Below are 25753 nucleotides of genomic sequence, written 5' to 3'. Positions count from 1 at the left end.
TCGTTTTGATGAACAAAAGGCCATGTCATGTTTGACTTGTGAAATACTTCTTGTTTCATTGGTTTATTCTTGTGGTCCTATTTCATTTCACGTGAGTATAGTGAAAGACCAATGATGAAACATTTCTTCTGTGTATCGATTCTCATACTGTATTATCCTTAACCTTTGTAGTATCGGTTTTTATTAGGTTATGAAAGGAAACAATACCACATATTGAATAAGAATTAAAAATATCATCAATGGCGAATTTTTACAATCAGGACCAATGCTCATTGAAAATAAAAATACAATATGATATTGTATTTTTATTTTCAATGAGCATTGGTCCTGATTGTAAAAATTCGCCATTGAGGCCAAAATAAAAAATACCTTTGTTTCCCCTAACGCGACCGACCCAATTAAATTGTGCCGACTGAAAAGTTTTTTTAATAAAATTATTTAAATATTTTTATTTTATTGTTTGTCAAATTTATAAAATACAATTTCATCAAAATCCGTTTTTTTATCAGAACGGCGGCTTTTGTTTTACTCTCATTTGGTGCCGAAAACATGTGGCCAGAGAGGGTTAGTTCGTGTTAAAAAACAATAGTGACGTATCAATCTTATTATATCTTTAACTTATTAGAATCCTACACTCTTGAGACATCTCGTGAATTAATGTACCATGACTAAGGAGTATTCAGATGGTATTTAAAAATGTGTCTTCTAAAATTAACGTACGTAGTACGCATAGCAAAGCCTGGCTCATGAGCAGATGAGGGGCGCTCCTTGTGAATACATATCAATAAATTTCACTGCATTTGATTCGTTTCGATCTAATAAACAGTTCATGTATGGTCCTATTTTACTATATAGGACCATAGGAGTTGTAAATATGTCTTTGTATTATTATTTCATTTGATAAATATAATTCAGATGTTTCTTTATTCCTTTTATTCATGGGGTATTGTCTCCGTGACTATAAAATTAGATATATGAAACTTTAATCATTTTAGATATGGTTTGGTTGAATTATATATTGTTTATACATGTACACTATTTCCAAATGGTGTTGAAATCTTTAAAATTTGCTTATGGCACGGCTTCCTGAGACGTCCAGTTTATTTTTCTTTAGTTAGGCCCTTGAAAACAGGTTGTTTCTTTGCTTTAAAATACCTTTAAAATTTGTTGGGCCGGTGGAGGGCTCCTAATTTAGACTTTTACTCGGCACTTATGGCCTTTGATCATTAAGCATCAGTAAGGGATCTTTTACGTGCCATCTACATGTATACTCCGACACTGGACCTACGTTTTTTTATGGTCTTATTCGACTGACCGGTCTGCAAGTCCCACGTCGGCACCTGTGACTTATAAAAAGCTCCCGAATTACGTCACGACTATAAAACGAAACACTGGAATTACTGAGCCACGCGAGGCCCTTGACATTTGGTCTGTGTAAGTAATCGAAGATGATAGTAGGTTTGAAAAATGTACTCGAATGTGCGATGGTTAAGTATTTGCGAATCTTGTGTTTTTAGTAAATATTCGATTTCAATAAATTTACGCTGGCCTGAGATATTTTACAAGCTCAAATGAATAATATTTGTGAATTAATTTACCATACATGTTGCTTCATTTGTACGATATTCGGTTTAAAATTTGGTTTCTTTTGTTCTTTCTTATTTATAAAGATATTATCCAATTTTTCAGAATGTATTCCCAAACCTGCCGTCAGAAAAAAAAATAATTTACCTACCGACCGACCCAACTTGAGATGTTTGGGTCGGGTTAGGGGAAACAAAGATATTTTTAATGGTGGCCTGATGATATTTTTAATTCTTCTTCCTTTAAGGTGCTGACACCATTTACGTAATTTGGCACTTGATACTTCCCGTGTGTGTACGGGGTGAGCGTCTATATACAGTACTAGTAAAATCTCTAAAATCAGGATAAAAACACGCTTTTGTTCAGTGAGCTGAACGCCCAAACGCTTGGGGGAAGGATGAACAGTGGTAAACTGCGGTCCTTGCGTGCGGTATAAGGAACCGAATAGTGTGGCATCTGGTCTGCAGTGACGTATGCTATAGGTGTTGACAGGCCCATAGGAAGCAATTTAATTGGGGGAGGGGGGGGGGGGGTTACAGCCATACATTTTCAGCTGGGGGGCACTATCAACTACGAAAAACTCCTTGACAAGCGAAAAAACCTAGAAATAAGCCCATAGAACATGAATAGGGTATTAGTAATGCAACATGAAAATTTGTATTAGTGAATAGGTTTGAGAATATCTTGAATAGTTTCTTTAAAATTGAAATTGAAATCGAAAAAAATTGATATTGAAGATAAATTCTCACCACATCATGTATAAGCGCATAAGCTTATATAAAATATCTTAGATGGCGTCTTTAAACTAAGCAAAATGCAAATTTAAGAAAAGTGAGGTCAAGGTCAAAGGGGAAACGACAAAAAATGTTGATGCAGTTGAATAGATTACATCAGTATGTATCAGTATATGAAGTTTGATAAAAATACCATGAATAGTTTCTTTCAAACTGAGCTGAACACTACATGTAATTCAAGAAAAGTGAGGTCAAGGTCAAAGGAAAGGTAAAGGTAAAAAAAAATATTGATGCAGTTGAATAGCTCTCATCAGTGTGTATCGGAAGTAATTTTTGTCGACTGCGTAGAGTGGAAGATTTACAAACATTCAATGGGATATTGCTGAACCGAATCGCGTCATATACAAAAAAAGTATAAACGTGTGTTGGACGTAATATTTAGTTATTGTTTACGAATATAATTTTATGTACATTTCATCGCATCGAAAAATGAAAAGATTAGGTGTCAGGTTAGCTGATACCACAGAGGAAGCTGAATAGATGATCTTAATTATGTTAAAATACATATATTCAAGCAGGTCCGTAGTTAGTTTTAAAAGTTCGGAGGGGATCGGGGGGGGGGGTCGGGGAAGGACAACTTCCTCCAAAGATCTGAAGGAAAAAAACAAACAAACAAACAAACCTATACTGACTAAAGAGTTGGGAGGGGGCAACTTCCTAAAATAATCTGACAAGCAGAAAAAGGGAAAAACTTACTTGTACAAATCCCGGAATTTACCAGTGCTCCACCTTACAACAACAAAAATGGGGGGAGGGGGAACTAGCACGTATAAGAGGAAAAATTGCCCCCCCCCCCCCGCGTTCTACGGGCCTGTTAAGTCTCGCATGATATTCGGTTTCAGTTTCAAATAGATGTCATAAAAATTGTAATGCAACTGTATTTCATTTCGCTCAGAAAAGTCCGTTTACTTTGTATGTATGTCAGGGTTTTTGTTTTTAGCTCACCTCGAAGAAGTCGAGATGAGCTTATGCTCTACCCCCAGCGTCGGCGTTAGCGTCGTCGTCCCGGTTAAAGTCTTAGGAGCAAGTCCAATTCCCAAGTAACTATAAGCCCTATCAGGACCAAACTTGCATGGATGATGCATCTAGGGATGGACACTACCATGCCTGCTTCGGATGCTGGATCTGACCTAGATTTTCCAGATGAGTAACCAGGTTAAAGTTTTTGGAGCAGGTCCATTCCCAAGTAACTATAAGCCGTACCTTGACCAAACTTGTATGAATGATGTGTTTAGGGATGGACACTACCACACTTGATTCGGATGCTAGATCTGACCTAGATTTTCCAGATGAGTGACCAGGTTAAAGTTTTTGGAGCAGGTTCAGTCCCAAGTAACTATAAGCCCTACCTGGACCAAACTTGCATGGATGATGCATGTAGGAATAGACATTACCACACTTGCTTCGGATTCTGGATACATTTTCCAGATGAGTGATCAGGGTAATTTTTTTTTTTGGAGTAGCTATATAATATTATGGCCTGTTATGATTAAACTTGCATAGATGGTGCATTTAAGGATGAAACTTCCAGACTTGCTTTGGATGTTGGAACTGACCAAAATTTTCTTGATTAGTAAACAGGTTAAAAGTTTTTTGAGCAGGTCTATTTCCAAGTAACTGTAAGTCCTACTTAAACCAAATTTGCATGGACATTGATCTTGGGGTGTACCCTAACTAGAAAAAAAAAATATGATGTGAAATTTGCCTTACTTATAGATAACATTCGTCGAGGTGAGCTTCGTAATCTTTGATTACCTATGTTTTAGATTAGCGGCCCTTTTAAGAAATGACGAACGATACTTGTGTTCAAGTGATACAGCAGTATAGCGTCGCGGGCACAGGTGTCTCAAAATAAAAAAAAAATAAAAAAAAAAAAAGGACAGAAACATTTTAACCGCTTTTGGTTAAGTGTGATTTACTGAAAAAAGTAAGTAGTTGACAAAAAAATTAAATTTTCATGTACGGAATAAACGTTCATGATACAATCCTTTGACATCGTTATGTGCCTCTTTGTTATGTTTCTACTCCATAACTAAGACAGGCGAAGAAATTGAATTGTATAAACAATGGAAACTCCAGAGTTGGTCTCACTAGCGCGGAGTAATATTGTGCCTTGACGGTTGTTGGGCATCGGCTGATGTTTTTTTCTGAGGAAAGCTAGGATGGAGTTGGTTTTCTTTGTGATTTTATCTACCTGTGTCCCAGCTAAGGTTTTTCTGTAATGTCCCTCCAAGATACTTCGCTTGGTCAAGGTGTTGAGGACTTGGCCATGGATAGAATAACTGGCTAGGAGTGTTAAGCGGGTTCATTGATTCAACACACAGGTTTATTTGTTTGTTGTTTAACGTCCCTCTCGTGAATTTTTTCTCTCATATTTGAGACGCAACCACTTGCCAGTGGAGAGCTGCAAATTTTGACCTATACTCGTCACTCAAGGCCATTGAGCAGTGAGGGATCTTTTTCGTGTTAGCATCTACTGCGACACGGGATCTCGGTTTATACATGTATGGTCTCATTCGAAGGACCAGTCTCCACGTCCCACAGTTGGATTCGAACCCGCGACGTAAGGATCAACTTCTTACTCTGCGACTCTAGAGCAGACGCTCTACCACTGCGCCACCCGGGCGACCAACGCACAGGTACCTGGGTCTGTGATACAATACACAACATTAACTAAGGCACTTTAATGTGAAAGTTGCGGGTACTTCGGATGAGACCTTAAAAACCGAGGCCCCGTGTCACGGCAGGCGTTGGCACGATAAAGATTCCTCACTGCTCAATGGCCTCGAGTGCCGAGTAAAGGTCAAAATTTGAAGCCCTTCGCCGGTATATGGTGACGTCTCTATTTGAGTGAAAATTCTCGAATGGGACGTAAAACAACATACAATCAATCAATACTAAGGCACTTAGTAAACAACATGGCATGATGGCTGTTTGCCAATACATTACTGAAAGCATGGTTACTAACTCCGGATTTCAGGTATAATGAACATTACACCCCCACCCCCTTTTACAGAAATCCGAGATTCTGATATTATCAATCAAACACTAGTTGACGGTAGACGGTACATCTGATGGTTCAACTCGGCTCTGTAATGGTACACTAAGGGGCACTCTACTGGTAAATGGATTCGGTTTCACTGGTTCAGAGTGGTTTAACGCGCACTGAACATCCAATTTTCGAATTTGGTCAATATGTCGTTTCCACAGCATACCACTGACATTCACACGGTAAGTTACTGGTCCCAGTCTTCGTGAGATGATAAATTTGATCCAAGAAACTTTGCTTCCACGGTAATCACGCATCATGACAGTATTATCGATATGAAATCTCGAGTCTTCTTCTCAGCTGGTATTGATTTTCGCTGAATACGATCTGTCAACTGTGGCTTCACAACATCAAGTAGTGTATGAAGTTTTCTGTTGAGAAGTAACTCTCCTGGTATTACATATGTAGTTGTATAAGGTGTGGAACGATATGACAATAAAAACGCTGCAAGTTTCTGATTCAGAGTCCCTGTCTTACTTGCCGTATTTTTCATCGCCTGCTTAAATGTGCGCACAGCTCGTTCTGCCTCTCCATTAGATTCAGGGTGATATGGCAGACTCTATGTGACGTACGCCAATCTCCTTCAAAAAAGTCTCAAATTCCTCGGAAACGAAATGTGGTCCATTGGCCGAAATAATTTCCACAGGTAATCCATATGAGAATAGATATCACAATGCATTATCAGTACTTTCAGAGGTGGTTGAAGTCATCATTACGACATCCATCCATTTGGAATGTGCATCCACGATTTGCGCTGCATGATTGGTCTTGCGAAGTCGATATGCACTTGTGTCCAGATTGCGCTCGGCCATAACCATGGATTCGTTGGAGCCTTAGGTAAGCTTGGTAACTGTATCCTACACGATCCACACAGCAAAACTTTGTTCTCGATATCTGAGTCCAAGCTAGGCCACAGTACATGAAGGCTGGCAAACGAATTCTTCACTCGTATGAAAAGGGTACTCTGGAATATCCAGGTAAGGATTGACTGTAACTTTGAAGTCTCCACGGATACGTACCGATCCATCAGCTTTCATTGCGTGTACTGTGGGAGCTGCTCTGTCCGAACATTCCACTTTCTCCAAGATACCGGTTCGCTTCAGTCTATCTAACTCTGATTAGAAATCTTATCAAGCATATGGTACTAGTCGTGACTGGTAGAATTTAAGTTGCACATTATCCTTGACCTTTAAGGTTGCTGTCACTCCCTTAATGCATCTAAGTTTGTGGTCAAACACAGAATACTTTTTAGCTCATCTGAGATGAAAGCTCAAGTGAGCTTTTCTGAATCCCCATTGTCCGTCGTTCGTCCGTCTGTAAACTTCATTTTTTGTCCCCCGCTTTCACTGAAAGTGGGGGATATTAATTTGGGTCTGTCTGTCCGTCCGTCCGTCTGTATTTCTGTCTGTCTGTAACACTTTCGTTTCCGCGCGATATCTCGAGAACCCTTTGAGCTTTCGCAATGAAATTTTGCAACTCCCTATGGCCTAAAGAAGAACCCTATTTATTTTGAGGTAAAAATGTCGAAGGTCAAGGTCATAAATTAATAAATTCTATCTGTTTTAACACTTTCGTTTCCGCGCGGTATTTCGCGAATTCTTTGAGCTTTTGCAATGAAATTTTACATAACAACTCCAGGTGGCCTAAGGAAGATCCCTATTGATTTTGAGGTCAAAAGGTCAAAGTGCAAGGTCGTAAATTCATAAATTCCGTCTGTGTGTATCACTTTCGTTTCCGGGGATATCTCAAGAAGCTTTTGAGCTTTTGCAATGAAATTTTATACCATAACTCCCTATGGTCTCTCTTGCCCCTCTCAAAGTGTCCCGCCCCGTTTTTTTTTTATTTATTGTATTAAAAGTCGCTTGGCACTATTTTTAGCACAGTGGCATGTTGAGAGTTATTACGTATAATACAGGTTGTCGGCGGACATTATATTCTAATTATATCTATTAGAACTGTTTAGTAAAGGCTAAATTAGACAATATTTATTGTGTAAAATTTTGACAATATCAAACGTGAATATAAACATTATATGTGACTAAATGTTTGTATTTTTTATGTCGTATAATCAAGTGCCTCCGTGGTCTAGTGGTATGTTGCTCGCTTAGCAAGCGAGAGGCCCGTTTTCAATCCCCGGACGATTCTCTCTCTTTTTTTTAATGGTTTTTTTTTTTTTTGGATTTACTAAATGATACTATTCAACGTGTGAAATGAAAAAAGTTACGAAATATGGCGTGTACAAACTCATAAAATCATTGTTACAGTGTGATAAATATTCTGTGTATAGTATATTAAAAAGAATCTTCTATACACATACTAAAGAATAAGCAACCAAATCTTTATATCCAAATTGGCTTTCTTTTAATTTGCTTCAAAATACATGTATACATTTAATAATTCTATAAATACTACAAATACAGGGGGCAGTGTTACCCTCCCCCCCCCCCCGAACTGCACATGCTCTTCTTTTTTCCCTAAGCGGGGGACACAAATTCTCTGAATTAGCTTGTTCAACATCTTCTCAAGAACCACTGGGCCAATTTTAACCAAAGTTTGTGTAAAGCATCCTTAGGTGAAAGAAAATTGAAAATGTTAAAATGAAGGCCCAAGCCCCCCTTCCGAGGGGAGATAATCAACAAAAGGCAAAATACTCTGTCAAAAAAGGTGAAACTTACGTGGAATCTTCCTTAGCTAGTGTAGACTCTAAATTGTTCAAACCACAGCCCCGGGCGTAGGGTGGGGCGACAATAGGAATCAAAGTTTTACACTGAAATATATATATGAAAAATCTTTAAAAGCTTCTTTTTAAGAACAGCAAAGTCTTGATTGGTCGTATTTATATGGAAGCATGCTCAGAAAGTGTAGAATCAAGTTTGTTCAAATCAAGACCCCCGGGGTAGGGTGGGGCCAATGGGGGATCAAATTTTTCATAGGAATGCATAGAAAAAATCTTTAAAAATCTTCTCAAGAACAGCAAAGACACGATTAGTCATATTTATACTGAAGCATCCTCAGGTAGTGAAAATCCAAGTTTGTTCAAATCATCTCCCCCCGGGGGGGGGGGGGGGGGGGGGGGTAGGGGGCCACAATGGGCCATCAAATTTTTACAATAGAATAACAGATAAATATATTGAAAAATATACATAAGCCATGATTAGTCGTATTCATATTATGGAAGTATCCTCAGATAGTATCGATTCAAGTTTGTTCAAATCATGACCCCCTCCCTTCCCCGCACCACTTTAAGCTTCAATAATGACCGATTTCTGCTTTTTCTTACACCAGCCATAAAAAGAATTGAATGCCACTCCAGTTTTTTTTTTAAATTCCATCCAATTCCGACCAAACAATGCTGGTCCATTTCCGTTAACACCAACAATAGATAAAGTTTTCTTTTGTGTCTGATACTCACATTCACTTTCACTTCACCCAGTACTCCTAGCATTTCTCCTGAATATGTCTTAAGAATAACATCACTAGGACACAATTTTACTTTGTTCTGTAAATGAGTTTTGTATAGCTGTTTGGATATCACTGAAGTAAAAGCACCAATGTCCAAATCCATTTCAATGTGTACATCTTCCAATGTTACAGAAATCTTCATTTCTTTGGCTCCTCCTTTCTCCACTGAGTGAGAAAATGGACCAATGTTTATTTCTACTATTGTCATCTGAACACTCTTGGTTTTTGGACTCAAGATTTAGCTTGGACTTTTCCTTTTGTTTCTTATGCTGCACAGATTTCTTTTTCGAGTTATATGTCCTTTTGCTTGACAAATGTGACATTTACTGTTCTTGTAAAAGCTCTTGTCGGGTAGTGTGGTTAATCTTCCCACATCTAAAACACGGTTTACCTTTCACAGCACTAACCTTGTGTACGGTTTCATGTCCATGGTATCCTGAGCATCAGCCTTTTGTTTTCGGGCTTCGTTCTCCGCGAGTTCCATAGAAATTGCTATGTCCACGGCCTTCTTTAACTCTGTTTTGTCCTCAGCCATGCAGTTTTTTCCGCTGGGTTGCCACTGATGAAAGACCACATACTAAACGATCCCGTAATGCTTCATTCAGAATTTCACCAAAAGCACAATGTTCACTAAGTTTTGCTAAGTTCAGCAGTTTATTGACTAACAGTTTCCTGTTTTCCCTGATTTCTCTGGTGAAATCGGAATCGTTCCGCAATTGCAAGAAGTTTTGGTTTCAAGTGTTATATAGACTAACCGTTTCCTGTTTTCCCTGATTTCACTGGTAAAATCGGAATCGTTCCTCAATCGCAAGTAGTTTCGGTTTCAAGTGTTATGCTATCAGTTTTCAACCCAGCATAGTTTTTTTTTAATGGCTTATTTGGGGACGTTAAATTACTAATGAGTCCGTACGTTTTCTGTCTACATACTGTCAACAATATAGACTTTTTGTCATTATCCTCAATTTCATTGGCAGTTAAAAATGTTCTAACCTTTCAATGTACTCGTCCCAGTTCACGTCGAACTCGTAGTTCTCTATTTTTCCGTAGACAGCCATAGTATTTGCGGTTGTTGCCTCTCATTTCTAACCAGTTTATGTGATAATTCCTCTCCTGGAGACTCCAGGTGCCTGAAATCTGATGGTCGTTCAGATGAGCTCCCCAGCCTTGTGAAGAAGCATCTGTCCACAACGTCTCATTGTGTGGCTGCTTCTCTTGTAAGGACACTCTCCAAAAAATGTTTCCTGTTGTTTCCTTCATTCCAGGTGTTGGATTAATGCTTCCTTCACTGGAAGAGTTTACAGTATACTGTCTCTGTGTGGGCGCCAAAAAAAAACAACAGGTAAAACTGTATTGGGCGCATGTGTAATCTGGCCAAAGGAGTCAAATCATTAGGCCCAAGAATCGTAAAATTCTCTAAGCTAAAACACTCTCCTTGTCTGATATTATACTAATCTCTTCTACTATTTACTGGTACCTCTCCTCTGAAGGAAAGACTAGGTCCCTCCTTGTGTTGAACACTGACCCCAGATAGTGTATAACTTGTGATGGGTTCATGTTGGACTTCTGTACGTTGACAATTAGACCCAAATTCTGAATCAGCTGAGGGACCTCGTCTAATTGCAATTGACTCAACAGCAATGCCCTGCACTGACTCTTGATCGACCAATCTTCCAAATACATGAACTTTCTGTGGTAACTTCCGATTATTGCCATCAATTCGGTAAAAATTCTTGGGGCTATCGCCAACCCGAATGGCATTGCCTTGAATTGGTAATGCTGACCTTGCCAACAAAACCTCAGAAATCTGCAGTGTGCTGGACACACAGCTACATGAAGATAGGCATCCTTTAGATCTAGAGACAATGCCCGGTCTTCGGGATCTATGGCCCATACTATACTTCTTAGAGTCATCCTGTGATGGCATCCTAAATCTCGTCGCCAATTGTTATGTTTGTTAAGCGGGCTCGTTGATACAACACACAGGTACTTGGGTCTGTGATACAACTCACAACATTATGATTTCGTGTAAATGGCTGCTTGCCAACACACATTACGGAAAGCATGGTAATTATATAAATGATGAACCAATATGGTCTGAACTCTGGATTTCCGTTATAATGAACATTACAGTTACTAAATAGAGAATAATCTAGAGAAAAAATATACATACTCGTGTTAATTTCATTTATTACCTAACCTATATAAATTGTAATCAGGCATTTTGAACTGTTAATGTTTTAGCATATCATCAAACAGTCAAACTGTTTAACCGGTCACAGAATGAACTGTTGCATGGCTGAACTGATCCGTTATGCCGTCATAATTATTTTCCCGTACTTTACAGCTATAATATTGAATTATGTAGAAAATGAAGCATTTTCATGGCATTCAATTTGAAATTATCATTTGAAAAGTAATGATTCTAATTAAATAACACTATAAATATATATTCAATTTAACATCACTTCAAAGAAGAGGTCAAGAACACATTTCCGAGGGTAATTTGGGGAAAATGTAGGCCCCTTTCACTCGCTATACATGTAGATCTTTGCCTTAAATGTCTGACTCAGCATGTCATATTCAAACGTCAAGTTATCATTATGTTTACTAAATAATATATGTATACATCAATTTATTAGTGCATGATAATATTACTCCATTAATCTTTCTGATTTAACACCAATCGGTATTAGAATTTGATTAATATTCATCTTGTTTAATTCTTTGCATTAAATGTCTGACTCAGCATGTCATATTCAAACGTCAAGTTATCATTATGTTTACTAAATAATATATGTATACATCAATTTATTAGTGCATGATAATATTACGCCATTAATCTTTCTGATTTAACACCAATCGGTATTAGAATTTGATTAATATTCATCTTGTTTAGTTTGATTTCAAGAAATGCTACAAACTGTTGTTGATGTATTTTAAAATTCATCGATTATTATATCTATATGAGTACTTGGAGAAATTATATAGTAGGTTAGATAATAAAACACTTATTTCATGACAACTCGGGAAACACTCAAACTGTTGTCCCTCGATAATGGGGTAGACCAGGGAAATGTTGCCCTTGGCCTTCGGCCTCGATCGGGCAACAGTTTCCCAGGTCTTCCCCATTACCGCGGGACAATAGTTTGACTGTTCCCTTCGTTGTCATGAAATAAGTGTATAATGATATTTTTACAGTTTTGTCTTACATAATGATAGCCATATGTGTGCATGAACTGTGAATTTTGAGCCACAGGATCGTCAAAGATACTTGGTTGTATATAACTTTGCAAGCAATATAAAATGTCTAAGAAAATAAGATGTAATTGATATATATGCTTTGCGATTACAGATATATATATATATATATATATATATATATATATATATATATATATATATATTAGGGATGGCAATCGAATACAGAATTGCTAATCGGTTAACCGCGAGACGTTCCGACCGATTAACCGGTTAATCGTATTAAAAAAATTCTCGACATATTTCATCATTGTAAGCTCTAATACACAACACTATAAAGATGTCCTGTGTAGTAATATTATGTTTATATTTGATCGGAACACTGTTTTTATTATGTTTCAATTTTTTAATAGGTAAAAGGAAAAAAAAGAAACCAATAAAACATGTCTGAAGTACCAGATGCATTTAAAAAAATCAGTAGAAATATCCCGCACGATCATCCTACATTTTAAGCTATAATCATAAGTAAGCCTGAACTTTGGCTTAATTTGGAATGTTTATTTAATAATACTATTAGATAGGTAATTGCAAAGGGTAGAATAAGTAAGGTACCCATTATAATCAGTTCACGGCACTCTATAATCATTTAATTAAAATTGTAAATGAAACACGAGACGGACTGTGTAACAACGTGGTGTTTAAACAGCAATTAGGATATGGAAAACTGACCAATTACCCCCACGATGTCAACGATGTCAATCTGGAGAGCCTTACTTATTTATGAATCCGCTTAGACAATGTTGAAAATGGAAACATTTCAGATATTTTCGTTTAAATATTATTTGCATCGAATTTTCAGGGTATTGTGGTCAAATTTACATATATATTATTTTTTCCGACTAACCGATTACAAATTTTTTAACCGATTACCATCGTTCCGACCGAGTAACCGGTTAACCGATTAAAAACTGCCATCCCTAATATATATATATATATATATATATATATATATATATATATATATATATATATATATATATATATATATATATATATATCTTCCAGCTGTCTTCAACCTTGGAGTGATACATGTACTTGAGATGAAATACTTCCGGAATGAACTTGAGCATAGCTTTCCTCCTCTTATTCTACAAGGTAAATAACTTAATTTGTGTTAGCTCTCTACATAATGATATATTCTTTTTATATCTTTTTTAAATCCGAAATTATTCTATTCAACAAAGTCAAAACGGCATCATATATTAGAACTGTAGCCCTTTCCACAAAAAATCTTAAGTTTTTTGCGTAAGATTTTAACTTAACAATCTCTTACGACAAATCTTAAGTGCGTTTCACGAACGCATTCGTAGCAGATTGAACTTAAGATTTTACTTACGACAGATTTCATCCCTAGCAACGACTTCAATATGCTTTATAATCCTTAAATAAGTGGGTGAAAATAAAAATAAAGCTAAGTTTTCAACATTTGTCAGCATAACAAACATTATTGACAACAAATATCGAATGCAAGCGTTTGTGAAGCAAGGAAGTTTAAAATCTGACGTCACAATCACAAATCTGACGTAAAAGAAGGTCATACGAAAATCTTAAGTGAAACTTACATCGTAAATATTTTGTAGTGTATTTCATTTGATTTTTCGACAATGATTGTGAAAAAAATATAAAATGTTATTGGAAGTTGCTTTAAAAAGTTCAATTTAACGTGTATTTTGGGTCTTGCGGTTATATTTTTATAATAAAATCGATTTTAAAATACTTAAGAGAGGGTTGGGGCCTCGTAAAGTTACGACAGATTTTGCACTTACGAATTTCTTAAGACTTTTTGTGAAAACGATTTTTATCATAAGTTTTCACTTAAGATAAAAATATGTCGTAAGATTTTTTGTGAAAATGTCCACTGAACTGTAATTTCATCTGACATAGGACGTATGTACTTCTTACTGTCTTACAGTTGTGTTCCCTCAACCTCTGGTCTTTTCTTCTGTGTCCAGACTGAAACTTTATTTTTTAACCCAGTTCTTAAAAACTGATTTGTCATATACCAACATGAACGGCATACAACTTGTATTTGAATTACGGTAGTCAGGACTTTGCAACAGGAAAACCTGCTTGGAACATATATAAAAAAAATAAGTAACATGATATTTCAATTTAGCTTGTGTGTGCTATGTACCATCGTGAACTACATCGTGGCCTTGACCTTTCACCTCCTAGTCAAATTACCAGGATTACATTTTTTGGTGGGGGGGGGGGGAGAGAAATCTTGTCTTTTCGTTGTTTACCTATTTTGCAATATTTGGCAAGGGACTATATCACCCTGAGACCATGTGTCTCGACCAACATATGGTTTTGACCCTAGATCATCAGAAGTCTTATTATAATTATTTTGTTTTAAATGTGTTGTAGAGATTTTCAGGGCTAGAATTTTTTAAGTTTATATGGACTTGCAATCTTGTCTTGTTGATGTAACCATAAAAAGATGCTTCACGGGTTATCATTACGTCCTTGAGACACTGATCTTTTAGATAATACAATGGTAGACTGGCTGACACACAGAAATCTAGAGGAGGTCGAGGTCCGCCCCTCCCCTTGGATTTTCATAGTTTTTAAATTGAAATAGTAATCAAAAATGACCCTAGAAACCACCACCAACCCCCCAACCCCCCTCCGAAAATACGTTAAAGTTAAGTAGAGTCTTATCTATGAGTGAAAGCGACTTGTCTAACACCCCCCCCCCCTTTACGAAATAAGCTTTAATTTTCAGAAAATTCCTGATTTTTTTGAAGTGGATGTACCCCCTCCCTCCGGGAAAAAATTCCTGGATCTACGTATTGATGACATATATTTTAATTAGTGCATTAAACAACAGTTTAAATTATAAAATATATACGATGTTACCGTATTGCCCCGTGTAACCTAAATTCAAGAAAACCTATTGATATTGTTTACAGGCACTGATCTCTTTTGGTGAGAAATGTCCAGGGAACTCCGACAAATATATTTGGAGAGATGGGATATATTGTCAAAAGATCTATAACTGTCCCCCAGGTAAACATAATTCTACCATTAATTTCTTAATGCTCATGTTCGTGTTCTAAAATTTAATATACAAGATGAATTTTTATATCACCGTTATAGTTGTTTTTTTGTTTTTTTTTTGTTTGTTTCATTTCTTCCTATTGCGTTGTATTGAATAATCCCATTGCTTCAACTTACTTTTATTTCAGTTAGAATTTCATTTGAACAGATTTTTTTCATTTAATTTAATATTAAAGATGTGGAAACAAATCACACATCTGTTATCCTACTTTTTGTGTTGTGCCTTGTGCGTTGTTGGTTATTTTCTAAACAATTTCAACCTCTTCTCTAAGGTGGCAGGACCAATCTCAATCAATGTTGAGTGTTTGAAATCTATGGACAAAATAAATCAAAATTGTGAATTTTCAAGGTCCCAGTTCTCCTGAAAGATATCACATGGTCTTCAAAAAATGTTTTCTTCACATCTAGACATAAAGCATGAAATCAGTTTTCATCTTTGAAAAAGAAAATTACGTCATAACTCGAGAACTATTGCAAACAAGCATTCTGAGAGTATTGCATTAGCAATACTAGTCCCCTACCGGCAAGTGTAATCTGGTTCCGTTCCCGTTAAGAATTGAAAATGCCATAATTCCGTCAAAAATTAATGAAGCGGGACGAAATGCAAACTTGATCTATAACTAATCAAGGTAAAGCCACATACCAAAAATCAGCTCAATATCTACAAGCTTTTAGAAGAAAATTGCGGAAAACCCGTAAAAAATTGAAAAGGCCTTAATTCCGTCAAAAATCAATGAAGCGGAACGAAATGCAAACTTGATCTGTAACTCATCAAGATACACTCACATACCAAAAATCAGCTCAATATCTGCAAGCGTTTAGGAAAAAAGTGCGGAAAACCAAGTGAGACAGACTGACAGACAGACAGACAGACAGACGGACGGACAGACTCAGAGGAAACCTAAAGTCCCCTCCGGTTTCACCGGTAGGGGACTAACAAGCATTCTGAGAGTATTGCATTAGCAATACTAGTCCCCTACCGGCAAGTGTAATCTGGTTCCCGTTAAGAATTGAAAATGCCATAATTCCGTCAAAAATCAATGAAGCGGGACGAAATGCACACTTGATCTATAACTAATCAAGGTAAAGTCACATACCAAATATCAGCTCAATATCTGAAAGCGTTAAGAAGAAAAATGCGGAAAACCCCTAAAAATTGAAAAGGCCGTAATTCCGTCAAAAATCAATGAAGCGGAACGAAATGCAAACTTGGTCTGTATCTCATCAAGATACACTCACATACCAAAAATCAGCTCAATATCTGCTAGCGTTTAGGAAAAAAATTCGGAAAACCAAGTGGGACAGACTGACAGACAGACAGAGGGACAGACAGACAGACGAACAGACAGACAGACAGACGGACGGACAGACTCAGAGGAAACCTATAGTCCCCTCCGGTTTCACCGGTAGGGGACTAATAATACATAAGTCATATTTTTTCCTGAATTCCTTTAAATTTCATGGTGCTGATTACGTGGTGCCGATGGGTATACACAATGATTGAAAAAACACTTCTTCGGTTTTTATTCTACCGATATACCTGGCTGTATCTGTATTACATCCACTTTAATTGCACCATTTGCCGCTGTCGACCTAAGATATTTAGCTGTATATTACCTACCATATAAACCTACAGCTATTATAGCATCAGGCAAAATGGTAGATGCGGTTTTCGCCTTGATTACAGTAATTGGAGAAATTAAGAAATCAGTAAAGGTCCATTCGGTCTAACACAGTCCTTCATTCTTTTCATTTACACCTGTGATGCCTCAATGGAGTTTGTCTAAGCATTCCCTGATGATGGGATTCTAACTAGATTTATCACGGTGAAACAATATGTGTTGTCTAGACAAAGAACATAACAAAACAATCAATGCCATTCGTTAGAGGGTCGTAGTAAAGTCTGCTCTATACGGGACATGGTAAGGTCCCATCACTTGATCCAGATACCAGAGGCCTTGAGTTGAGTTTCCAATCTGCAGGACCAATTTTCCTTCATAGGTTATCTGCTTGGATTTTTCTGGTTTCCTGCTAGGATCTTTTCTGTCAATGACAAGCTTCGGACCAAAATACTGTAGCCATTGTTGTCAAGTCTCGACTTGGTCGCCCTAGGAAATTGTTGTTGGCAACTGTACTTTGCTTTGTTGTTCAATAAAATCTGCACTTCATTCCCTTTGTGTTCCTTGTGAAATGCATTTGGAGAAGAACAGCAGTCATTTCCCTGATGTTTGAATCCTTGTAATGTAGATCACGTGAGAACCCCCCCCCCCCTTTCTCTTATTGTCGCGTCTGTCCACACTCTTTTTTGTACATGTATAGTTCTGCATGACCTAAGAGAACTAGTGTTAATGTCACGAATGATTTTTTAAATTCTCTTAAGTGGAATCTTTAACCTACTGTCCCTGAAAATTTGCATTTGATACACTGTACATTCAATATAATCCTTACAACATGATGTTATACAAGTTGACCCCAAAACCGAGACTTTCAATGTATGTAAAAAAAAAAACAACTCTTTTTCGCACTGTTATTATTAGTCCCCTATCGGTGAAACCGGAGGGGACTATAGGTTTCCTCTGAGTCTGTCCGTCTGTCTGTCTGTCCGTCTGTCTGTCTGTCTGTCCCTCTGTCTGTCTGTCAGTCTGTCCCACTTGGTTTTCCGCACTTTTTTCCTAAACGCTTGCAGATATTGAGCTGATTTTTGGTAAGTGAGTGTATCTTGATGAGTTACAGATCAAGTTTGCATTTCGTTCCGCTTCATTGATTTTTGACGGAATTACGGCCTTTTCAATTTTTAGGGGTTTTCCGCATTTTTCTTCTTAACGCTTGTAGATATTGAACTGATTTTTGGTATGTGGCTTTACCTTGATTAGTTATAGATCAAGTTTGCATTTCGTCCCGCTTCATTAATTTTTGACGGAATTATGGCATTTTCAATTCTTAACGGGAACAGAACCAGATTACACTTGCCGGTAGGGGACTAGTATTGCTCATGCAATACTCTCAGAATGCTTGTTAATTCAGAGTTTGCTGCTAAGAAAAAAATCAACATACACACTGCCCTAGATGTTCAAAGATCTTAAGTAAGATACAGCTGCACGCATAGTTTTACAGAAAATAATATGGGCTAACACATAATCCAAAATGTAATTTGCACCTAAATATTTTAGATTTGTACTTTTGGGAGTCATAGGAAATAGGTATGTGATAGAATCCATCGATATCCTTAATGTCAATATATAGTTACAACTACTTCAACTTTTCAATTGTCAACTTCCCTTACTTATGTAGCAATATACTCTTATCACCAGCATATGGGGTTTATGTCTCTAAGTTGATCCGATACGCAAGAGCATGCTCGACGTATGAACATTTTCTAACACGAGGTAAGCTATTGACAAACAAGTTGATGAAACAAAGATATCAACAGTCTCGTTTGAAGTCATCATTTCGCAAGTTTTATGGTCGATACAATGATGAACTTGTCAGCACATACAACATATTATTGAGTCAAATGCTGACTGACGTTTTTTATACTAATTGTTGGGCCATTATTTATACGCTGAACTGTCTACGGATTTTTCCGATCATGACAAGGAGGATGTGACCGGTCGGCAGGGGATGCTCACTCCTCCATGGCACCTGATCCCACCTCTAAATTTTAAGGTCTTTGTTTGCTCTGCTCCAAATCTGTATTGTTTCATTGGACAGATTGAATACTGTTCGTTATCTTCATATTTCATTTCAGATATGTTCTTGGTAAACATGCTAAAGATCCAGTCTTTCTGTATAATTTGTACATGTAGAGACGTGGATATGTTGTCAGACTGGACGTTTCGTCTTGTCAATGACCAGGTCTAAAATCGTTTGTTGAAGGGCTGTCCGTGTGTATTGTATTGTCTTTGTCTCTATTTTGTTTTTGCTGCTGCGGTGCGCAAGTTATCTAGACTCTCTCCCTTGAACTGGCTTAAGTTTTTCTCTAAACACTTAAACAGTGTAGCTGTTTTTGTCAAATTGTCTTCTGATTGAAGGTATGACACATGTTCTACTAAGACTTTATAAAGTTTACAAATATCTGCTGTCTGAATATGTCATTCTTCTAATAATGCTACTAGTTTTCGGCATGTTTCTACGTAACGAGCTGCTTTAGTCATTGTCCATGTATGAGTGCTCTGTTGTTGATCTTTGAATTAAGACTAGTAGTAATTCATACAAGAAATGATTCGTATGACTACATTTGCAAGATCATATTTTAAAAGCACTTAGTAGTGAAAAAAATCCATGACCCTGGGTACAATGTTCAAGCCCAAGATGGATACCTACACCTTTTAAAATCTTCTTCACTATTGACATCTTGAAGGAAAACTGTTTGCATGATCACAATGATAATTGTCAGCCAAAAATTGAACAAATTATTGCCTTTTGGTCTAGCATTCAGAGCTGACGCTCAAAGCTGAACTGATGTGGTCATGTATTAAAAATACGTTTGAAAACCCTACCCGTAGAAATCTAGCAGACAAAAATTTAACTACGTATTTGCATGATTACAATGTTTACTTATCCCTCGACCAAAGTCTTGAAATTCATGACACATGCTGATTAGAAAGAATCGTGTTCACACTTATGGTTAAGCTGTTTGAATTGACAATTATCTTTCAGATAAACTTATCAAGACAAAAAATTAACAGTAAATTAATTTTCAGTTAAAGTAACGAACCTTTGTGTAACTATTCTGATTTCTTTTTTTAAAAAATCGGTTTATAAGTAATCGCGTTGCACATGTTGCAACAAGTTTCAGTCGTCAAATTCTCTTTATTTGACAAGTCACCCGCTTTTGCAAATTATTGAGGAGGAAGTTCAAAAGTTTGTGATGTAGTCTGTAAGAGATGTTATTCTTTTTGGAAATATAGGTCATGAAAAAGTACATGTGTACGTAGATAATTGTTCATCAGAATTGTGGATTTTCTCTTTTATATGTAGGTCACGAAATAGTTGCCTGTGTACGTAATTGTACCCCAGAATTGTGCCAGTCTTGTTCTGACGGAAAAGTTCAACCATTTCAAATACACTCAAGTACCACGCCAGTAACAAATAGGGAATGTTTCCGACCCCAAAAAGAATGTGAAGATATAGGTAATTTCGTCACTGTTTTTTTTTTCTTTTTGCATGCATCAGTGAATAAATATACAAAATGTTTTTAAGGGAGCCTACTGGATTTTTGTGTAAAAACTGCAATAAAAAATCTTAACTTTTATACCATGTATAGCCTACACTGATATCAGTTTACATGCAAAGTTTCATAAAAATCTACCGTCTGGGTATTTTTTTTTTTTTTTTTTTGGACCATCTAAAAATACAATTACATTTACTCTACAGTTTTCGCACTTCAAAGCAAAATCTAAAAATACGAGGGTTGATCCAAAAGTAATCTCACATCTGCTATAAAATCTTTAATAATCAAAAGTTTTCAACAAAACTATATATACTAATACCTCTATCTATTTTGATTATTGTCCTAAGATTTCATTAAGATACATGCAATACTTTATTAAATATTTAAAGAAACATAACCTTGGGTCTCGTCTATCGCCGCCAAATTATACCGACGTTTTTATGACGTTTCTCTTCGACACTCATTACGAATCTGATGATACATAAGATTTACGCAAAAAGAAATGAATTTAGAGATAACATTTAGACAAAGTTCAAATAATTTTAATGCTACAACTTAAAACAAAACGGTTTATAGCAAAATGGCAGTAAAATTTTTATATAAAAAAAGCGTATGAAAGGTTAAAAAGATTTGTGGATAAACTGAAAATGAGTGCCGAAAAGTAACGTCATAGAGACGCCCTATCATTTAAGTTCCAAAACCCGTAGAACACCGGGAGGGGGGGGGGGGTCGCACTTTTTTCAGAGTATAGTATTTTGCTTAGTAAATTTTCCTATAGATGCTCCCCCCCCCCCCCAACTTTCCGATGCCGTAAGGCCGAACACTGGCAAATTCCAGGATTTGGACAGTAAATAGCTTTTTTTTGCTCGTCAGATTTTTTTTGGGAAGTCCCCCCACTTTTTAAACCGTTGCTAGGGGTCTGTTAAAAAAGTATTTCATGTACAATGTAAGCGAATGAAATTTTAAGCCAGAAACTGAAATAGATAGAGGTATTTGTATGCGAAATTTTATTGATAACATTTGATTATTAAATAAGATATAATTGCATACTGTAATATTTCAATAGGGTTAATGTTTAGAACATTATCAATTGAAGCAATTTCCTTTTAGACCTCGTCCCAATCCGAAATGGCACCGCTAGTCCAGCATGTGCAAAGGCAGATGTTTGCCAATGTGATTTATCCAATTGCTGGTACGGCCGTAATCCATGCAGTTGCGAAAGGTACTACGACCAGTGTCCCGAAGATGAATATTTATTTGTTGACGGGAATTCTCCAAGTAGGTAGTCCGATAGTCACAAATTTTGGAAAAGAAAGTAAGACTTACAAAAAGAGAAATTTAATTTATACTGTTTTGGTGTTCAGGTTGCAAGAAGTGCCCATACGGCACAAGGAAGAAAGGGAAAGGCTGTGGACCATGTGAAGTGATTGATTCATTTAGCCAGAATATGACGGCCACCGCCCCAGCTATGACTGTTTCCGGTTTGCTTTACCTTTTTTCCTTATCATCTGTTACATGTTTGACTACGAATTCTCTTTCCGACAACCACAGTTCTCTGTTCGTATTCTAACTGAAAGATCCTTGTATTTTCATTTTATTCAGTTACCTCTGAAATATCCAGTTTGCCATCCATCGTCAATAATACTGCAGACACGTCTAAGAGTGTACATGTTTTATGGACAGTGTAAGATATACTATTATGCATTCCAAATAAATCTATTAGTATTCAAGGACACTGTGTAGTTGTGCGACTCTCCATTATTTTTATAATAAAAATTTTATATGATTATAATAATGAGTTTTTTCCCTCTAAAATATTTCGACTCCATTTTTAAGTGATATATATACATGTATGGATTGAAAAAACAACTCATGTGTATCTTTTATTCTAGTATTGGCACAGGATTGCCCGTTGTTGTTGTTGTTGTGTTGGTGGTTCTATCCATCTGTTTAAGAAGAAAATGTCGTTTTTGTGGTAAGTTAGACATTATGATAAAAAATACCAAACTATTTACAAACTGTTTAATATGAAATATCACTGTCTGTTCTCCTAAAAACTTCATCCATTTATTTACAAGGCACACCTAAGCGAAGAGGCATTAGCGATGAAGAAAATGTAAATTCTGCTGAAGATAATCAAAAAGAAGATGACACGGAAAATGCAATTCCAATCGGAAGGTGGGTTTTTGAAAATGGTCAAAGGCAAAGAATGTGCACTTCGAAATATTTTTTTTCTAAATTAACAAGATGATTTTTTAATAAGAATCATTCTTGGATGGAGATTGAATGAATGGTGTAAATATCTGTTTTAGAAGACATATTTAGTTAGGGCCTTGCATGAAATGTGGGAGCCCTATAGGAATCGCATTGTCCATCTCTGTATGTTTATATTTCTTACACATATGAGTGATTATTCCATGTCACCCTCCATATGTGTATAGTTTGTTCTAAATATTATTACTGTATTAAAGACAGTTATCAATTTCCTATGGCAGCCCTTGGCAGAATCCTCTCTGATTGGTTAAATTTCTAGTTGCATTTTTGATAGCATGACGTAACATTTTTGCACCTAAGCTACATCTTTTTCTATATAACTTTCCGACCTTCATTTGCTTTGCAGTTTCACGCCACTTATCATGTCTGATTCAAAAGAAGACTTGATTAGCCATACGCCAAAATCACCAATTGTTTCTGAAACTGAACAACCAGGAGCATTTCATCCATGTGACCCGCGGGCATTAAGACAAAGACCTTTCAACGATCAGGGTTCTTCTTTAGAAGATGATTCATATACCACTAATTATCCGGAAACAACAGGTTAGTTTTTTTTTTTTTTTTTTTTTTTTTTTTTTTTTTTTTTTTGACATTATATAAAAATAATTCAACAGAAAATAATTTAATTTTGATTTTAACGTGCCATTTGATTGGATAAAAAATTACTTGATATCGTATAAATTGGGTTGCCTACGTCACAATGACTTGCGTCAAAAACGATCCGCCTGACGTTACATTTAAATTTTGTACAATTTCAAGTCATTTTTTAAGGGCAATCATCTTTTTTCTTACACTAAATGAATGAAAATTAAATTACTAGTATAATGAATGAAATTTTACGGTTTATAAAGCGTAAACTGCCCCAACCCTCTTTATACCGTATAAATTGGGTAGCTATTAAATTCATTCCTTAATTATAAAGGACAAGTATATAAACCAATAAGGACTAATAAATTAACAAATCCAATACTTAAGGATTTAAAAAAAAGAAGAAAAGGTTATAGAATTTATATCATTTTGAAATTTTTTTTTTCAAAATACGATGTAAATTCGACTTCAATACTAACAACAAAAAGGATATTTGATTAAGTAAGTGGGATAATATAAATTAGTCGAAGGCGATTTTAAAAAAAATAAAAGAAGTATAGACTTAATATCATATATCAATTTTATTTTCATAATTCATGATGGAATTTTTTTATATTCTTTAGTAAAACTTGAAACTTCAAAACATTGTTTGATTTACTAGTATTTTCAATTTTAAATTTTGCTTACTATGATCAAGTGTATAATTTATGTCGTAGGCCTGCAATTCTAATGTGTTTGATTTGAACGATATTTGACTCTTTCATAAGTATACTGTAAATCTATTTTGAAATGTATTTAAAATATATCTATACCTGTTTTTAATTTTCCTGTCAGAAGTCTCTGAAGAGACGAATCTTTCGAATCAACAATCATATACAGACACTCCATTGGTGGACACGATTGAAAGAACGGAAGGTAATGCTAAACATAAGTGCAAATTTTCGAAATCAGATGTTAATCTTGTATAATAGTAGTAGTAAATGCTAAAATAAATATTGCTTAACTTGAAATTTGCAGGTGTCGACTATATATTAAATAAATTAAACGAGGATAACTGTGAAGTAAAGCAACCAGTTCAATGTGAGGAAGAGACATTAAATTCACAGACTTCCCAGAAATTTCCACATAGCGATTTCACACATCAGAAGGAGTTGTGTGATCAGGTTTTTCAGAGTTTAACTGATGAAAAGTTGTTGTGCTCTACTCAAATTTCAGATAAGACTGACCTTAAAACACATATAGATTCTTTTCATGAAATAACTCAACAGAGAGATAAACCCTCTTGACAGTGAAGGGAAAGATATCTTGCTCTTAAAAGGATAAAAGAGTATTGTTTTCACTCTTAAAAAACAATCACGTATATTCCATTAACTACAGTTATGTATGGTAATACATGTATTTATCATCTAGTCTTAACCATACTGTGCCAAATGGTCAAGTGAGCCCTATCTGTCTTCCTGTCATAAAAATGAATAATGTCATTTTAAAACCTGAAGAAGAATATGACTTCAATAAACATCACATGGTTATATATAATAGATACTGTAAATCAAAATTTTGAAGAGTTTTGCCAACAGGTATTTACAGAAGTCGCACTGTTCTATTGATATTTTTTTTTAAAAAACACTCCCATTTTTTTCCAAGAAAAAAAAAAGAACTTCGAGTCTCTTCTGTGTCCTCTTTTAAAGCTCCTTATGAAAGTTTTGACGTTTCTTGCCCATAAATCTGTATGTACTCTAGATTATATTTTGCACACATCAAGAAATACCGGTACGTGTATCATGTACATAAATAGCTTCCAAACTAAGAAATCATGTTATTTGTCTTGGTTTAGAACCATAATAGAGGGACTTATTGGATATTCATTTGCCGTAAAATTGAAGGAAATTGACTCGGGTGATCATTATGGCAAATGATAATTTTTTTTTCTTCTAGTCAGTGTTCTTGAATAAAGAACAGTAGTCATCGCCATAAACACTTCATTCTGATATTTATAACGTCATCAATGATTCATATGTGACGTATATTTGAATAAATACATTTTTACAATTGGCATTTTGGTTTTTCTTTATTTCTATTGAACTGTTACACACTGTCATTCTTTTCTATTTACAGAGCTTCAAATTGTAAATTGTCTCCTAAGTTGAATTACTACAAGATAAATGTTATATTGCATGTGTCTTTTAAATACATGTAATATACTCGTTTAAACATTCTTTGACATAAAAACAAACTATTTTCATATATATATATATATATATATATATATGCAATTTTTAAACCCAACTCAAACAGAGATAAACATCTGGAAGAATATATACAATATGTCTTAAAAGCGCAGCTCAGGCAAATAACAACATTCAGGTAAAGGACAATATATCCGGGGAAGAACGAGAGGCAATAAGAAGTCTGACATAGGATGATTCCATTATAATTAAACAGGCAGATAAGGAAGGAGCTGTTGTCATAATGGATAAATCACAATATCAAAAAATGGTCCTTGATCAACTG

At 35.8% G+C, this 25753-nt stretch overlaps 1 protein-coding gene across 2 annotated transcripts; it reads left to right on the top strand.

Moving 5' to 3' along the window:
* The first annotated feature begins 9 nt into the window (after window positions 1-9).
* LOC133205543 (uncharacterized) lies at window positions 10-25297 on the top strand. Of its 2 annotated transcripts, none has more exons than XM_061341381.1 (12): window positions 10-91; window positions 13153-13242; window positions 15060-15156; window positions 20188-20340; window positions 21491-21658; window positions 21745-21861; window positions 21983-22064; window positions 22273-22352; window positions 22459-22558; window positions 23001-23197; window positions 24077-24157; window positions 24260-25297. In XM_061341381.1, exons 2-12 carry the CDS (start codon window positions 13204-13206, stop codon window positions 24526-24528), a joined length of 1383 nt encoding a protein of 460 aa, XP_061197365.1. In that variant the 5' UTR covers window positions 10-91; window positions 13153-13203; the 3' UTR covers window positions 24529-25297. The 2 variants fall into 2 exon arrangements, with proteins under 2 accessions (XP_061197365.1, XP_061197364.1); XM_061341380.1 differs by having other exon boundaries at window positions 22273-22355.
* The last annotated feature ends 456 nt before the right edge of the window (window positions 25298-25753 follow it).

The sequence above is a fragment of the Saccostrea echinata genome, unplaced genomic scaffold (assembly GCF_033153115.1).
Source record: "Saccostrea echinata isolate AGI-Se365-2 ecotype Australia unplaced genomic scaffold, CSIRO_AGI_Sech_v1 ptg000054l, whole genome shotgun sequence".
NCBI lineage: Eukaryota > Metazoa > Mollusca > Bivalvia > Ostreida > Ostreidae > Saccostrea > Saccostrea echinata.
Note: the sequence above shows the minus strand (reverse complement) of the source record. Positions and strands in the feature narration are given on the sequence as shown.

What these genes read in the sequence shown, in the direction of transcription:
- LOC133205543 (XM_061341380.1), top strand. Translation starts at nt 13,204, where the DNA reads ATGAACTTGAGCATAGCTTTCCTCCTCTTATTCTACAAG. An exon ending in AAAAGAATGTGAAGATATAG is followed by an intron (nt 20,341 to 21,490) that starts GTAATTTCGTCA and finishes ATTTCCTTTTAG; the next exon opens with ACCTCGTCCCAATCCGAAAT. An exon ending in AATGCAATTCCAATCGGAAG is followed by an intron (nt 22,559 to 23,000) that starts GTGGGTTTTTGA and finishes TTTGCTTTGCAG; the next exon opens with TTTCACGCCACTTATCATGT.